General features: G+C 41.6%; 1 protein-coding gene across 1 annotated transcript in view; it reads right to left on the minus strand.

Moving 5' to 3' along the window:
* LOC103361635 (disintegrin and metalloproteinase domain-containing protein 19-like) overlaps positions 1 to 18,801 on the minus strand; it is a 186,355-nt gene that overhangs the window by 144,007 nt on the left and 23,547 nt on the right. Inside the window, exon 2 of the mRNA XM_008287770.1 lies at positions 7,191 to 7,270. Coding sequence (XP_008285992.1) covers positions 7,191 to 7,270 — 80 coding nt within the window. The remainder of the gene's footprint in view (positions 1 to 7,190; positions 7,271 to 18,801) is intronic.

Here is an 18,801-nt window from a genome sequence, read left to right on the forward strand (position 1 = left end):
TAAATTTTTCATTTAGATGCAGCAACACATAACGAGGTGCACCCAAAACTTGAAAATATGTCTTTAAGCGCTGCAATAATTAGTGTAATCAGCATCTGTGTTGTGTTGTTATGAAGAAGATGCCCTGACAGACCATGGGCTCTTGGCAGCAAGCTTTGTTTATTCTGCCAATAACAAATGATAAAGAAAAACCACGATGTAACAAGTCTGTTCCTGCTCCTCTCCCACAGGAGAAGGGCTCAGAATGTTCATGGGGTGGGTTAGAACAGAGCAGCATTTCACAGCGGATGCCTGGAATAAAGTCCTATTTACTGACAAACAGGAAGCAGAATGGTACCACAGTGAATCAAACCGATACTGTAGGAAATAATCAGGTCCGTGCACCTGCACTGAATCGATTCCTCCGAAGAAGTAGCACTCAGCCCTTCTGAGACATGCTCCACCCTTTAGTTTCCATCTTTGCAGAGAAGGATTCATAGTGCAGCAGGACAATGAGCCCAAAAACAACTCAAAGCTTTGATGTGAGGACCACCAAGTGTTTTCAGCAGAAACACAAATATACACAATAAAATCTTAAAACGTTTTTCATTTTGTGTTCGGCAAAAGCCATTTGGGCTTAGCTGTAAAGTGCACTGTGACGACTTCTAGCCAACAGCATAAATATTCAAATTTCTTTTCCTTGTTAGAATGCGAAGCTGAAGTAAATGTTCCTCGTAAGTCAGCTGACTTTCCTGAATATATAAAAGTTAAATATTCAAATACACTGAAAGAGCACAAAGTTTTGAAAAATGTTTGCTGTACTCAGTGAGACACGCTTCCGAAAAGCTGCCTTCTCCTTGGGACACTGTGCTCTTTTAAGTGGCCTCGGGTCTCTCGAATGCATGTTTGCCCTGAGGACTTACAAAATCCATTTAGCCTCATTTGACAGCTCAAAGTACCTTGAAGCGTCCTTTACAAATGCTTGAAAAGGAGAATACCAGGCCAGAAGTCACAGAAAAGTTTTCTGAAGCAGTTTAAAGTCGTATAAAATGTATTTCTTTTTAGAAGCATTCAATACGTTTATGAAAGAATCAAACAAAAGAAGTGCAAATGTTAGGAAGTTACCAACTTAATGGTAGATGGTTTCCTCATATTCAGTCTGTCAGTCTGACTTATACAAGCTGGATTCAGGTCAGGGAAATACAATAAAAATAATTCTAGTTGACTAGTGACATATTTCAACCGAGGACTGATCAATACTAATCAAGGTGTCTAATGAAAGACATCCAATTGATTGAAAGGAAACAATTCCTCGCTGAGTTTTTGCTGGGTTTCAGTGGGCACCTTTTGAAGAACCAAAACAGCTGAAGCCCAGTGGGTATCATCACTGTGACTGTGTGATGTGAAAGCAAAAGCTCCTCTGCATAAAGGCTACTGTAGACAAACCCCCCTCCCCGCTACACAGCGTCTGCACCACATCCATGTGTGCACTCCCTAATCTTTCCAGGGTGAATGTCACTCCCATCTATAGCGGGAAGTGAGAGATAATCTAATCACCAGGCAGACAGAAAGTAGAGATGCAGAGCTCTGAAAAGACTGGGAGATAAAAAAAAAAAAAAAAAAGAGGCGGAGGAGGAAAGGGCCACAGCAAGTCTTTGAACGCCCCCTGACAAATAATTGAAGGACATGAAACAGAATGTAAAGCTATAACAACAAATAGTGATGGATGAAACTTCCAACACCGAGCAGCTCCTACTGTGCATGAAAGAACGAGGGAAGGTAAAGTATGAAAGTGGGTGATTGCCACTGTACCAGATGTCCATCTAATGACTATGTGACACCTTTTGGTGATTTTCTTTCTGGATATGCATTTAGTAAGATCAAACCTGAACCAGACGGGCGGGGTTCATTCCTACTGTTGAGGTATCTGTCAAAGCATCCTTGAGCAATGACACTTTGAGGCTGAATATACATCCTAGTTACAGGTTTTGCAGGCACACACAGTTCTTGTTATACTCCTGCATAGGGAGATGCGTTGGCATATGAGGCTGCATATTGACGATGAACCCACTGTAAAAGAAAAAAACAACAAAAAAAACAACAACAAAAGGGTCTATATTAGTGGTGGTGTGGGGGTGTTTAAGAACTGGTGAGACAGTAAAATATTATCTAAAGCCTAGTTTAAGTAATAGATTCCAAAATACTGCATGAGCGATTGGTCAAAAGTGTGGGTTGCAGGATTGCACTGCAGCAAAAGTTGAGAGAGATTCTGTTCAATCACCGTACCAAACCGTGATACCAGAACCTTTTGCATTGCGGCCAGATTTGCTCAAAGCAATGGTCTAAATGACAGGGCTGCAGGTTTTCATGCAGCGTTAATGTCAGTCAGAACACACCCCGCGGAGCTCGGAATGCTTGTCGAATCATTAACCCACAATCAAACCCACTTTAGGTAGCAACTGGCCAGGTGTGCAGAGGAGTGAAAGCTGGCAGAGTTTGAACTGATCTCCCGAGCTTCCTTTTTTTTTTCCCCCATTCTTCACACAGCTACTCTGCTCATTTCTCATGAGAACAACTGAGTGCCACGCCATTCGTACCTTCGAGGAGAGTCTGAAAGTGAGTCCCATTGTTCCCATCTGTACGATTCACTCTGTCTAGACAACAAGAAAGCTCTTGAAGAGTGATCTGGGGGGTCTGTGTGATGCAGTCACTGTGCTGGCAGGCTTTTCACCTCACCTTCGAGTGTGCCCTTCAGAACAAGTACAAACCTGTTTGCCACCAGTCAGACCCCATGTGATACAAACTAGATTCAAGCACACTGAACCCTTTCATCTCAGCCCTAAAGGACGGTGTGATCAGGGTTGCCCTTCGACCTATGGAAGATGCAACATCCATTATGCACGAACTAGACACACCAAGAAGGCCTAAAGAACCTATCTTTTCAAACACAGTAGGGATTATGCTGTTGCGCAGTTGTCAAAAGCATCCCAGTGTAGAGGAAAAGTCTTAGATATGTGCCACCAACTACCTTTAATCCCCAACCTTGCTTTCTCATTGCTTTCTAATTCCTCTGATCTCTCCTGTACTGACACTAACCCCTCTTCATTTTCTCTAATTCTTACACTGCCAGGCAAGCATCAATATCCACTCGTTAGCATGCCGGATAGCACAAGGACTGTGCTATGCAGATGAATGCATGGGTCTGAATCATTCTGCGTGGTTATGTTTCTCAGCGGGGCTCCACTTTCCCATTATCGCAAGCATTAAGATGCACAAGAGGCAGTCGGATGCCTCCAGTGATCACCGTCAATTATATAGTGCCCTTCTGGGGAGCTGGCCTGAGCCTGTCGGCGAATCATCAACAGGACGATGAACTGACAAAGGCCAGACGTGCCGCTATAGTTGGAAGCTTTCGAGTTACAGCTTCAATCCGGAGCTCCAGTCGGGCTGTCCCTCACGTGTCAGGTTAGCAATTATGAAATGGAATGTAGAAGAAGAACAGAAGAAGAAAATGTGTTTCCAGTGGGTTCTGGGGACAGCGCAAATCTGCTGTGCAATGTGAAATAGTTTATGATTGGGTAGACAGATTTTACCCTAATCCCCAGTTTAACCTAATTATCTAAAGCCCTTATGTAAAAGTTAAATGGAACAATACAGTTTATTGCTGACATAATCTGGTAATGAATCACTTAGTCGATCAACAAAAATCTATATAGTCAGCAACTATGTTGATTAGTTTAAGGCATTGCTCAAGTTGAAATCTAGAAAATCAGAAATCTATTTATTGCAGTGCTGTTCTGTTAGACTTACACAAACTGGCTGCAAACACTCTGCCCCCTTTAGTTTTCTAGCCAGACCCTTGGAACAGACAAAAGACCTCTGCCTGCAGAGCTCAATGTGCATGTACTAAGAGGTCAAAGATATACGTAGGACAGAGGCCGCACAGGGCCTTCAAAGTAATCACTAAAATCTTTTAAAAACGAACCAGTGTAAAGAGGATAAAACAGGACTGATGTAATCGTGCCTCCAGGTTAAAAGCCTGGCAGCTGGGTTAAGTGTAGTCTGGAGTCAATCGATAGATTTTTGGTTAAGGCGGGTAAAAAGGCTGTTGCAGTAATCCAGGCATGATGAGATAAAAGCGTGTAAATTGATAGCAACAGTGCGGAGAAGACAGGAAATAAGGGGGTGAGGCTTGAATGAGAAACCCTGTGACCCTGTAAGCCTTTGATAAAACTATATATAACTTAATGTTACATGATCAACTATATCAGAGTGTATTTTAGGCACCTATTTTGTCAGAGTCTCTCTTTTGGCCTTGGTACTTTTAGAATAAAAGCCAGAAATCCTTGAAAGAGTTGTATTCCATGTATTGTTGTCGAACAGAGGGCCTGGATAAGAACAATGGCAGCGTTGAGGCTGTCATGCCTCAAGCTTTGGCTTCAATCTCTCTTTTCCTCTCACTCCCTCCAAACCCACCCAAACTTTTCCTCTCTTGCCAAAGGAACCATCAGGCCAAGCGGGGGACATCTGTACAGCAAGGCACTGAGCCACATTTCCATGCTAAGCTGGACATATGCAGCCAACTCCATGTCAACAATAACATATATCACTGACATAACCAGGTGTCAGTCCTTCATTCCTGGACATGAGCGTTCCAACACAGTTTCTCATCTGCACATCTGCTTTAAATGTTTTGGCTGTTTCAATAACTGTATGAAAAACAAGTCTGCCCTGTTCAGAGAGCTTTCTGACTAGACTCTTAATGTGAGCTAACATGTGAAAGGAAACTGCAGTCTTGTCACACAAGCCAAATAGCCAAATAGCATCTGTTTGGCAAGCGGGGGTGTCACAAAAACTGATGCTTTGGTAGCAAGTCGATGCCGAAATTGTGAAAGCATCGCAGCACTTGTTTTCTATTGTAATTTAGATGTCAGAGGTACTGGAGATAAGAGGACAACATGTGAAATGGTGGCAGCAAGTGCAGGTGCAGGAGGAAAAAAAAAACTCCTCACACCAAATGTTGCATTTTTTCAGAAGATGATCAGGGACGATTGAAAAAAAAAAAACAAAACGCATGCAAGTGTGCTACCTGTGTCGCACAGCCCATGGAACAAAAGTAGGAAACATTTCAAACATATCTAAGCAGCTCAAAGAAAGGCATTCTGATCTGTACACAGATTTCAATTAGTTCAGCTTTATAATAACATCATGTTGTCACAATTGGCCATTTTCCAATGCAGGAACTTGTGAACCTTTGAGTGTGTTCCAACTACAGGAACCACCCCTGTGGAACCTCTGCTGTGTGGGTCCTGATGCTGATTGATTTAACTCGGAGAGGAGAACAACAACATGCAGCATTATTTCTGCCCCCTTGACGGCCTCATTGAATAGCTGTCTTCTCTAAATTATTGCAATTAACAATGTAAGATTCATCATGTGGACTAACATATCAAACCCTCCTTTGTTCTATTTTCTACATGCTCATAGGACTGAAATTGTGTCCAGTCATGAGTATTTGTCATTGTTTTGGTCCACTCTGAGTTGATATCGCGAGTAAAACTGTCGGGTTCCACGCAGTAGTGGAAAAAGAAAGATTAAAAGGGTGGAATACGGGGTAGTTCCGGTAAACATTAACACCACCTCGTCCTTGCGGTGACTTCCTGGAGTGGAAAGCCGGCTAACATTCGCTTTCTAAAATGTTACTGTGACATAATGTGAACTACAACAGCAGCATCTTTCGGTAGCCGCGTTCCACACACAAATTTCTATGATGGCTGAAGTTACAAAATCAACACATACATGGCAGTATATTGTGTACGCAACATTTTTGTTATTTAAGAGTTTATGTTAAAATGCATTTGGATGATTTATTATTATGGTATCAAACATGCTAGCCTTAACCTATACACCGAAAGCATTTAATACCTAATCTATCTAATCTACTGCGATCTTTCAAGATAATCCGAAAAGATTAGACTGAAATAATAACACATGCAACCCAGTATGTCATTACTGTTAAAAATGCTCTAACTGGAACTAATCCAAACTTTGTGTTAGGTTAAGCCTGACCCTGAAAAGTGATTTTTGAGGACATTGTTCAATGAAGTCCTCGAGATATCCACATCACTTCTATCTTGGACAGTTGTTTGTATCATGCAACTGCAGGTTCATTTTTAGCTGCTGCCACTGTTATGGCTTTCAGGTTTCCTCCTGCTCTCACTGGCAATCTCACACATCCTGACAACTGTTCGCTGGCAGGTTTGAGTTGTTGTGTACTCGGCATCAGGATCCATGCAATGTCAAGGCACTGTCAGATTACTCTATGATTCCATGGTAAAGCTGCTACACTAAGCTATTCATTTCCTGCGCTCTACCCGAAGTTACCTTTAAGGACAGCTTTACAAACTAAGCCTTCTATTGTGCATGTCCTGTTGTTAATCATTTTTGGAATATGCTGTGCTAAGTTAAAACTCTCTGTTCTTTTGACTGCTATTGAATTCTGGTGAAGAACTTCTACCCTCCTCATCATTTTTCTAAAGGGCACATAGTCTTTAATGTGCTCATCCCTCCACCTGCATATGTGTGTGCACTCGTAACTGCATGCCGACCAGTGTGGAGGTTGCGGAGGATGAGGCAGCGTGTGGGCTGAAAATGAAGGCAGTAAAACGCCATATCAATAATCACACTACCGAGTCAAGCATCCCCCCAGGATAAAAGCACGGAAGCGCCAGAAAAGACGTCCTTCAATCGTCCATAAACCCAGACGGTGACAAAGGTGGGTTAAAAAATAAATAAAAGAAAGCATGTTGCAGCTGAGGTCGTCTGCAGTGATTAAATATTTAAGCTGCTAAGGTGATATAAATTCAAAGGGGTGGTGCTCAATTCAATTCAATTAAAAAAAAAACTTTAATTGTCCCCTCGGGGCAATTCAAGGCAGGTAGAGCAGTTGTCACTAGACATGTTAAGACACAGTATGGAGGAGGCCTGTTGATTTTGTACCCCATAGCCTGGATTTTACATGTTGGGTCACAGAAGAATGACTGCTAGATGTAATACGCGCTGCAGGTTCTTGGAGCAACAAGCTGATTTTAGACTTTTACTCCAGGCAGATATCGAAATTCACAAACATTTAAACTATCTTTCTTTTCTCTCGGCATGAGGGTCAGTGTCAGTAAAGCAAAAGGTCACCGAAAGCTGATGAGATATCTGACCTGTGTCGCAGTCTCAGCATCCCTCTTGGTTCGGCCTTGAGAAAGCCACTGCGCCGTCACTGTCCTTCCCCTGCGCAGCTCTGGAGAACACAAAGCAGGAGGGAGATTAATATGATGCGGGACCACTTACATAGACTGGGGGCAATTTGCCGCAGAGTGTAGTGTCTCTTCGTCACAGGAAAAAAAAAAAAAAAGGCAAATGAACAGTGCACCATGACCTGTACTCTCATGAAAGCTATTCATTTTTAGTTTAAGAAGGCTGACAAACAAGGTATTACATGGCAGCTTTGTTGATATCACATAAACTCCAGGGACACTGACGGTTTATCAGCGGCGGTGTGAGGTGCTGTGTAACATCAGATGAAATTACTTCCACTGTTTTTACAACATTTGGCTTATTAAGTTTCAGGGTGAACGAATAGCGGCAAAACATCTCGCGGCAAAGGCCACGTATTTGATGATCGAGGCAGCTGTTTAGATATAATCTAGTAATTACACTGATAACATGATGAGATGCAGCAGAAGCGGCGTGATTCAGCTCTGCAGGAGACTGACTGATCAATCATGTTGTATGTTCACTTTGTAATTAATCACAACAGTACATTGCTGGCTGACAGATCAGTCTGTCAAAAATCAGACGCTGATATCGTCACATCAGACTCAAGACAGTCTGAAAACCACTTATCATACAATCTTTGCTAACCGATCTCCTGGAGGCAAATCCTGAACTCCTGTGGTCATTAAATAACGTCTAGATTCTTGATAAACACAGAAATATGCATTCTTTTCGACGGATTGATAAGATTGTGCATAAATATGGTTGTATTTTACTAAACTTGATTATGCCGCCGCTCTTCAAACCCAGGCTGGGAGTTGGCTGTCACACAGCAGAAAGCAGCAGAGAGCAGAGCTAATTAGCTTCCAACAACATGTATTTAATTCATTTTTAACAATTGACTATTGATTGTTAAAGTGGCCAACACTGACGCGCACCGCTTGGCGACAAATCTCAGCCCATTTCTCGTTTCATAACTTCTTTGTTTCGTAATGAATGTGTCACTGCGTGGAAAATCGCAGTGACTGACATGAAAGAAAAACCTTCTTCGCAAAAGGTGTGTGATCAGGTGGTGGAGCTAAAGTTTCACTGCACGCTGACTGACTCAGATGGACTAATGCAAAGCAGAAATGAGACAGAAGCCGGTGAAGTGAGTGTGCTGTTCGGGGGTGAGCTCAAGTAGCTGGTCATTGCGAATCACTGATCTAAACACCAAATCCACCCACAATAGCTACAGTACACAAACATACATACATAACTTAAGTGTCAAATTATACCGAAAAAACTTTAGAGTAAGTACTTCTACGTTGAACAGTATTTGCTCTTATGTAAAACCATACAGTTTAGATTTACTATTTTAAAATCATTCCCCACAGTTGGAAGATAATCTGACAATAGTCTGTACATTAGTGAGATTCAAATCCTTTTTCTTTGTTTTTCCCCATACCTGGTCCGTCTAACTTTATTTTGGTTGAATCAATCGTCCTCAGCATGACGGATAACAGTGTTACACAATTTCCGGAGGGATGTTCAGCCAATCTTCTTTTTTTTCAGCTGCTCTTTGCTGGAGGGGTTGTGTTGCTTTCTCTTGCTCTTTAAAACACCCCAGAGATGTTTTATTAGATTTAAGACAGACTACATACTTGGCCAGATCATAGTTTTCACTTTTTTGCTCTTTCGTAACTCTTGTGTGATTTCGACAGTGTGTTTCTTCTTTTACAGCTAAGCTTTGGCAGACTGGGAGTCATCTTGTCATCCAGCGTTTTAGTACATCCAAACGCATTCATGTTGCCACCTATAAATGTCATCTCCCCTCAGTTTTTTGCACTCATGAAGGTCCCATATCATTACACTCCCACTTCCATGCTTCACTGTGAGGACTATGAATTCACTGTGGTAGTCCTGGCTCAATTCATGCCAAACATGCGGGACTCCATTTAAACCAAACAAACTTAACTCGTCTCATTGCATCTGACAAAGACCACCATTCATTAGGCTTCTTCTCTTTCTTTTTAGCTTCTTTTTAGTGCCGAATTCAAATGCTGTCCTTACGATGCCATGCAATGTCTTTCACACTGCCTGAGCTGTGTCAGAAACTTCCATTTCCACTGATAACCCCTGTGCCAATTCTGAAGCACTTGCTCATCCAATTTTCAGAGCTAGATTGTGTAAGTAGTGCAGCGTCCATGCCGTTATTTCCGGAGGACAGCCACAGTGTCTCTGATTAGTGGTACTATGACTCATTTTATACCTCCTGATTGCTACGGCAAGTGCTTTTTTTATGGCTCTTTTACTTTGATTTTTAGTTGGTTGTGAATCTTCCTTTATCCTTTTCCATCTTTTCAAAAGAACACCGTCGTATTTTTCAGTAATTCTGGCAATTCGTTGAGAACGGTTACCTGCATGGAGCAGATAGGTCGACAGCCACAGCTTGTAGTTCCAAACTAGAGAAAGGTCTGGTCATTTTTAAGTGTGCCAGTGTCATTTTTGTTTGATTTTACTTTGGGAAATGTATTTTCAATATCGTCTTATGAATATATCTGTAAAAATTCTACTTTGAAATTTAAGGGATACAAGGTGTACTCCCTTTATATGTAATGTACTGTATATCTTTTACTGCAGCAGTACAAATGCTAATATTTATTAGTTATTCTGAGAAATCTGGGGGAAGCTCAGGTCTCTTTTGGGGGAGCTACTTCTCCTCTGGTTCCCCCCTGAACAACACTTATCTGGCTTCTGCTGATAGAGTCAGCTCCATCTTCATAACAACTAATTAAAAGCTGAAAATAAATAATGGCACAATCATTTGAAAGCTATTATTTTTCTCGGGTTCTTTTTCAGCATTTATCTTGCTGGGCTGATTTGAGTCGATGCACCAGTGCGGTTCTGTGGAATAATGGCTCCCATTTTCACTGAGCAAGAATCTCTACAGGATGACTAGATTTACTCGGATGAATCATGAGCTCACTTCAAATTGACAAAAACACTTCTCCGGACGTCGAATTTGAAAGGGGGTGATTCATACACGTCGGCCCTGGCTGGATACGCATTTTATCACAGATAGCACTAGAACATCACTGTTGTATTTTAGCAGGAAAAGGCTGAACAGAACAGACAGTGGGGGTTTTAAGAAGTTTCATTTCAACTCTGGGGAACAATTAGCTGATATCATCTCGAAGACAGAACAAGGTGCAATATAAAGCTGGAGTTTAATGGAATTATTAAGACCTCAGTCTGCAGTTTATCAAGCACTACATCAAGCACACACGCAGAAACACACAGTTGGCCACCCATGAAAGAAGACAACGAGACAAGGTGTAGCAATGACCTCCCGTTCCATGTTTACCAGACGAATAACAGAGAAGGCTGTGAAACCAGGGGCCAACTAACTGTCTGAGTTTACTTTCCAAAAGCCAGTGAAGAGAATCAATAATCAGCCAGGGAATACAAAACATGGTTATTAACCTCGCACCACAAAGAGCACGTGAATTGTATGTCTTAATTATTCCTCAGTGGAACAATGCAGCCTGCCATCTTCCACTTTTTGGTTGCCACATAGGATCCAATCAGCCCGCTCCAAGCAGCTAATGAGCCACACACAGAAACTGAGACTTGATCTTCAATCTGCATGACATGGATGGTAAATCTGCTCTGTAGTCCAGGCTGTTGGGTACCTTGGAGATATTGTTAGCGGTTGGTGGAGCAAAGACAACACTTTACATGACATCACACTAACACACACAGTCAGGTGTTATTGCAGAACAGCCTACAAGGAATGTCAGATTGATTCGGTTCACTGGATTACACTGTCTTACATTTAGGCTTGTTGGAAGCATTGATTTCGACTCTAATCTGAGCAGCTGCTAACTGTTGATTTCCGAGGCTTTAATGAATTTCTTCTCCGCAGCAGAGGGAACTCTTGGTCTGCAATTGGGGCGGTCCTCGAAATGTTCTGGTTTGATTTATATTTGTTTTTTTGTTTTTTTTGTTTTGGATTTACAAAGTACCAAGGTTACTAGTTTTTTTTTTATTTAGCCTTGAGTTTTGATGAGTTCTTTAAAGCTGGAAGGCAGGAGTTTTACATCTAAATGAAAATTCACCCCTTGAGTTGATAAAATGCAAATAAGCCTATCATGTGTAATCATCTGTCAGTATTTCCATGTATTCTGGAGCTTTAAATCTGCTTTTTGTGGCAACATTCCCACCCTTGTGCACCAGTGACGATAAATTCTATAGGGTTAAGCAATATAGCTGAAAAATGTGTAACTATAAAATGTTTCATTGCAATTTGTATCAATAATGAATAATCATTTTAGTGACATGCTTTTAGCGAAGACCAGCAGAAAAAGGTTTAATTTGAATTTATTAAGGCAATAATTTCAAAAATAGGATAGAAGAAAAGTGTTGAAAAAATAAACGATTCAAATCTCATTAATGAAAAGTTTACTGACATCTGCTGCACTAAGTTCCTCCTATGGGGCGGGTATATTTAATTTAGTAATTTATTTTTAGCTAGTTTTTAATTTGACATAAGACAAAATGCCCTACTGTTAAAAAAAATCACTATAAACTCATACAATTTTGAATCAATAATCTCAGTGGTGTACTCACTTTTGTTGTGCTGTATATGTGATGTAAATGAAGCACTAAAGCTGACTGTACTGTGCACAGTGTATAGTGTTCTTTCGCAATACAAAATGATGTGTAATGTCAATTGACAGACATATAGGAAACAAAGAGCACTGGATAGGATATGTCTGAATTTGAAACCGTTAAGTGGCCTTGAAATTCTATGGTGCCAGATCTGAGAACACACAACCGAACTCCCTGCGGAGCAAGACTGCTCTCTTAGCCATTTACCCTTTTAGCTAGCATCTAACTGGGCTAAGAGCCCACAGAGTACATCCATCACACCGCTTTAACAATAGTGCCCAGCGAGGGAGCCTTGCAAGTCACCACAGGCCTCTGCCATGTTCTTGTCACATATGCTCCTAAAAGGATCTGAATTCCCACAGAGCCCTGAAAGGCGTTCGTCATTCACTCTTTTGTACACGTTTGTGCAGTAATCCATTAAGCTCTCTCATTGTCAAGTGTGCTTTGTGCATTGTGCGGCCTGCATAGCTAAAAACCACCTCCACAAAGGCTCAGCAAAAGAGAAACTGGTAAGCCACAGAATTTGTTATGGTAGATGCTCGATATCATAAATGCACCCCGAGGTGAGTTCGTCTTTTGAAATCAAATGGTGATAGCCTTGTTTCTTCAGGTTGAAGAAGATCAAATGCTTTAGCTCCTCCCCAGCAAAGGTCACCATTAATCGCTGATAGCGCTGAAAGGAATCCATAAAATGTCAGCAGCACTTGGCCTGGAATTGCTACAGACAGGGAGGGGGAAACATTTCTGTGACATTTGAGGATTTCAGAAAAGGGGAAGGCAAAAATAATGAGTTGAACAGAGTGGAATGGAAAAAAAAAATGCATGTCTGTGCTTGCTTGTGAAGTCGATGCTGTTTTTTCAAACCTCTTTTCCCCTCTCTGGCATGGTATTGCACACGCTCCCCATGCTGTGCTCATTTGTATTTCCACTGCATCCCCACATCAGGAGGTTTGGTGACCCACCAGGACCAAACTGTTTGGGTAAGTGTCCTCAACCATGCCGTACGGACTTGTAGGTACAAGCGGCTGATTCAACGACTCGCAGCCAGAAAGTCGCAGCCATTTCCAAACGACAAAGTATGCTTTCACTTTAGCAGTTTCATATCTCTTGAAGCTCTTCATTTTTCAGATAAATGCCTCACTGGTGTTTGACCGTCCTTTACTGCGCAGAGCTGTGATAAATTCCACTGTTGCGCTATCAAGCTTTAACTACTAGAGCACACGCTACTGTGAATGCAAACTAAATAAGTCCTGCTTCAAAATATCATCTTTCCACTGGCAAACAACTGGAAGTGTTTTTTTGTTTGTTCGTTTTTAAAGCAAATACAGAAAGTGCTGAATTAGTCACAGATTAACCAGCACCTGCCAACTGCTCATTCAATACAAATTCTTCTAAATCCAGATCTGGATTTTTTTTCTTTTTGTTTGTGCTATTTCAGTCAAACAAACAGCAGAGGAATGGAGAGATGGACAAAAGAGCCAATAACTTAATCGCTTGCCAAAGATATGCAACAAAAAACATGCACGCTTAACTATCTCTTATTTTAGTTGCTTGATTATCATTACTACCCCTCTGAATCCCACTGGCAGGTTTAAAAGACATCTTATCTTGTAAAGAACTGCCAAAATTACAGCACTTATCAGAGTCAGAAATTGGATTATCAACTTTCCAACGGTCCTTGAACTACTCATCTATGGCATGCAGCTTTGTTAGAAAAAATCACTCAGATCTAAGCTTGAAATCGAAAACCATTCCCTACTGTTAATTGATTAGGCCACATAGCAATCAAAAACTATTCTGTGGTTGCAGTTTCTCCAAAGTACATTTTTGTTGCCGTCCTTTGATTTCTATCACAGTTGAGGCCAGCGTTACACTGTCCAGGTCCACATGTGCATGATGGTCCACTAGGGTCTGCTTGACATACATTACATCACCTTCCCTAGTCTGCAAGACTCTGCGTGAACCCCTTCATACATGCAGCCTATAATTTATGTCCGCATGTACTATGTTACAAGAGAAATGGTCCATATGCTCTATTGCTCTACAGAATGGAGTCCTCCAAGTGGACGTAGAAAGTCAAGGTGAAGGTCAATTTTATTCATATAGCACATTTAAAAATGAGCAAGATAACGGCAACTGTGCGTCTGTGGTGTGAGCAGCTGTCCTTGTGTTTGTCCACAAGCAGGTATAATCAAGGTTCAAGACATGCAAGCAAATAAGACATATGTAGACATCCCCTTGGACTACTGAAAACATTGCAGTTTGCTGAAAATAACTGCTAGCTGCTGTCCTGACCAATATCAAAGCAATGCAATATCATTTCAAAACAAGATGACAGACACCATTTTCATAAAATCCCCAGTAGTGCTACATCCGGTTGTAGACATTAAATCCCATATGCGACATCACAACAGTGGCTGGGGAGGGACTTCTGACTTCTATTTGACCATCTGACACGCAGTTCAGAGAGGCAATACATCCAGCTTGAGTTGTCATACTAAGGGGAAACCCCACAGGTTTTATCCATTAAAGACTGTTTCCAAGTGTTGGGGAGCACTTTTGCATATTTGAAAAGCGTTGTATGACACTTCTAGTGCCTACAGAGGGAGCTGTGTGAAGTCTGATCAATGTCCTCAAGTCGGCATCGGTTGCAGCTGACAGGGAAGTTTTAACGGGAAAAAAGTCAGAGTGGAGTTAGAAAGAAGTGAGTTTCCACTGAGAGTGTGACACTGGTAAAGGGTTACAATGCTAAATTGTTGGAGTACTCTTTAAAGAGCTGGAGGCAAAAAGCACTTACTGCAGTTTGGGTGAGCTCAAAATTCCAAATAGTTATCACGCTAAGCAACACCTTCTCCAGCTGTGTGATAACCCTTAAGTTTTGCACGTATTACCCACAGTGATCATGGTTGTTGAAAGTGCCACACAGCATGGATGCCACAATTCAATTGAGATTCAACATTTGTACATGTACTTAAGCTTCAGCGGCGCTCCGCTCTCCTCCCACAATACAAGCCCCCACCGCTGCATATAGCTCAGAGAAAAAGGATGCCCACTCATTCCACTTGAATTTATATGGAAAATGATGGTTATTGCAGTGTTCACTCTGAGCTTATGAAAGTATTCTAATGGCAGAGGCATGGCATTGATTTGCGATGAGAAAAAAAAGGACATTTGCTCAGATACAGTGCAAAGTCACAAACAGTTGTATTGCTTGCTATTGATTGGTAGAGACAGAAACTGCACATGATACCTGAACGTGTAAATCCATCTCCAAACTCCTTAAAGGCTCGGACTTTTTCACATATTTTTCAAGCCTTTACATCTTCAAAACACTTCACATCTTACTTTTGCTCCATTTTTCAAACAGGGTCAGGAGAGTGTTTGTGGCAGTGCCCTAGATCTGGCCCAGAAAACGCAAACATCTGCATTTAATATTCATTCACTGCCAAAACCAACAAATGACACATTGGTCTGGAGTCTCAGTCATTATGGCATCCTCTCTGCAGAAAACATTAAGGCTGGCTAATAGCTTGAGCAGAGGCATTAGAGGTTGGAGGGGGATGAGGCTCTCCATCACGGCGCTCCCCCTGAATGATCAGCTGCAGCTCCACGAAGCTTTGGGGCGCTTAATAAACACCAGGCGGATACGATACCCCACCCTCAAGTCAACAAATCGTTGGTTCTTTTTTTTTTTTTCACTTCACTTCTCCTGGCTAGAACACCTCCACACAGTCTCCGGTGAAGCTTTTCAATTATAAAACCATTGCGTGACGGTGTGTGTGAGTGTGTCCGTCTTGAGGTACAAGCGTGTTCGGTAAAGTGATCGCCCCCCATTCTACTGGAGAAGAATGAAGTGACGACGGCAGTGGATGGATGGATGGATGTATGGATTGATGAGGATAAGAAAGAGGAGCCGTTCCTCTAACCAAGAACCTAAACCTCGTTCCCCAGTTTAGCAAAGCGCTCATTGGATACACCGTCTTATCCGCCCTCTCAAACACCAACCTCGGGGCATCCGTTCACAGTCAGAAACAGAGATAGAACTCTCTATGGTAAATGATCTTTTAAATGTTTCCTTTTATGTCGTGCTCTTCACCCGCCTCTCCGACTTGTCACCTATTACCGCTCTGCTAATACTGCCAGATAGTTTTACAACTGCCTGTGTGAAAAAGCGGAGGCAGCACAGAGCAGCGAGTGTCTTCAAAGTTTCACTGCGTTCTGACCTCCACAACCACTCTGAGGCAGCAGAAGAATGATGAGTTGGACAAAGTTTGAGAAAGGCAGTTCAGCATGTCTTTCAAAATGGCTGCCCCTGGGTCTGAAGAAAATCAATTTATGTTTAAGAAGGTGTTATACTCCATATGCTGAGTTTTTCAGCTCCTCTACGAGTTAGTAGCTCCAGAAACTGAAAATCTCATGGTGGAAAAAAGGCTAAGAGGTGAAGCTCAGCCTCTCACAGCCCTCCCTAAAGCACAGCAACCCACTTTGCTAGATTTTAAATTCACATTTAAAGAGGAGCACTGCTCTGAACTCAGTTAAAAGTCAAAACACTGACAAAACTGGAGGGCTGTGTCAAACTGTGCTACATGATTTAATCCAAATTAGACTTTGGTCTGTCATTAAAGAAAGTGTGACACTGATTACATGGAATCTCTTTGCTGTTTCATTCCAGCTCTGAACGTAAACTGAGCATAGAGTAAGCTAGCATTAATTCTTTTCATCCTGAATTTGAGTCTGTGAGCTCCTTTTATCTGATTGGCCGGTGATGATTAGATATGGGAACGGTACACAAAATTCATGGATCAGTATCACCCTCAGTTTTGGAGTCATGATCAAAGTATGCTTTTGGTACAGCAGAGACAAGTAAAGAAACACACATGTACCAATGATAGACACTTCATCAATAGTAATAAGAAAGGTGTTTCATACAATGTTCAATAGTTTCACGTAAAGGCATTACATGCAAACCACCATAAAGGCATATAACCAAAGCAGAAATTTCAGTAGTGTGATAAAACCCTAAGTATGTATCCCCCTGGGTAAGAAAGAGCCTATCATATCCATCGACAAAAGAGCCCCTTTGCCCAACATCAGTATCCTGGTGTCTCCCGAGTTTTGCCCGTTTGCAGCTGCTTGACTCTTTCATCGCCTCTGTAAGCGTCAGCAGACCTCCCTGGTGGAGGCTGAGATGGTGACCAGCGGTTGCCCTTCCATTAAAGGCTCATCGACCATATGGACCGGCTTTACTGTCTAAAAACACTCCCAACCTTCACCACCTCAACCTAAGCGATGCACTCCCAGCGGCCTGCTCCGAGGGCTGAAGGACTTGGCATCGAGGTCTGTGCAGAGGCCATTGTCAAGTCCCCGTGCAGTGATTCCTGGTCCAGGCCAGCCACTCTAAACCTTAGTTGAGCAAAGAAGCTTTGCTCTGGTTGCCCACCATGTGCCCCTGGGGTCAACTTGCTTTCTTTATTAAATGCATATCAAGGCGAGATCACTCCTTGTGGATTTTAGTGCGATTTCTACATGGCGGTCGGTCCATTGACCCGTACGGTTTGAGCAGAGAAGTCGCAGGTTTTGGCTACAGGAAAACTAATTAAAACATGTAGTTAACACAATGGAAGAATAATAAAATATTTGCCAGCTGGCAGTGTCTTCCGGCTTTAAAGATTAACTCTTCTAGCAAGCTATAGCTAATAGACAACAACTGGCTCGCATCCAAAATGTTCTGGGAGCGCGAGTACATCGACATAAATAGACTCCTGACAGTAATTGGATCACAGGGCGCGTCGAACCGAGGAAGAATCGTTTGGTACACAACGCTCACTTCGGGGTATGTACACGTGCCGTTACATCCCCTATATCTACATGCTTATAACCAATACCTTCATAACATTTCAAAAGGGAATATGGTATATGATGGAATATGTCAAAAATAATTATTTAATAATTGAACCTAAAAACACTTTCGTTCACAGCAGTTAATTAGTCCCTGCTGTGCTAAAATTGATATCCATTAAGGATCAGGAACTAAAACTATAAAATTCAGTGGAAGCCAGTAATTTGAGGTAACATGACAAGGCATGGTCTTTGTTCTTTATGAGGCATTTACTTTCTATATGCTAATTTCATTATATGCAATTATGGGAGTCAATTTTAATGGCAAAAATAATCCATAAAACATAACATGACTTCATTTTCTTATTAATGTCAAATCAAGCTTGAGTGAACATTCAAAGACGTTTAATTCATGCAGTAGTATTCCACATATAATGCATACAGAGGTTTTAATATCCAAGTCCCTATAAACTAGATGCACTTTAATGATTTTCATGAGCAAATTAGGTCATCGCAGAAGCACATAGTAGCACCATATCGATAAGAACATGCCTTCTAAGGGAGTGGCAATAGTTCATTACACAACAGAACATGTGAACACCAGAAAATACTGCATAAATGGAAGGGTCATAGAAATGTGCTGCTGTAATGACAGTCACAGCATGTCTGTCTTGATGCTTGATTGTAGAATGCAGCTTTAACTGGTGTGAGGGTAATGACTACAATTTTTCCACCTACAATGGATAAAACATCTCAATATGCTGTGGGAAAATTGCAAAACTTCTGATAACCTCTAATACTCTTAGAAAAAAACAGACAGTATTTTGATACTCACATTGTTAAGAGCCAGTTTTTCAGGCTGGTGTTACGCCTGCTGATTTTTTTATTAAAAAAAAAAAACTGAGTTGGTGTAATTATCCCCAATTCCAAGATTCTTACAATCATGAGTCTAGTATTATTCTCAGTTAACCTACTCATCTGTGACTGAGTTGTTTGGTTCGTGGGCGAACTGCATATTTTTGTCTTGTTACAACGCCTTTATTTAGCAAATGCTCAAGATTTTAC

This window comes from Stegastes partitus, unplaced genomic scaffold, assembly GCF_000690725.1.
Source record: "Stegastes partitus isolate 25-593 unplaced genomic scaffold, Stegastes_partitus-1.0.2 Scaffold519, whole genome shotgun sequence".
NCBI classification, from domain to species: domain Eukaryota; kingdom Metazoa; phylum Chordata; class Actinopteri; family Pomacentridae; genus Stegastes; species Stegastes partitus.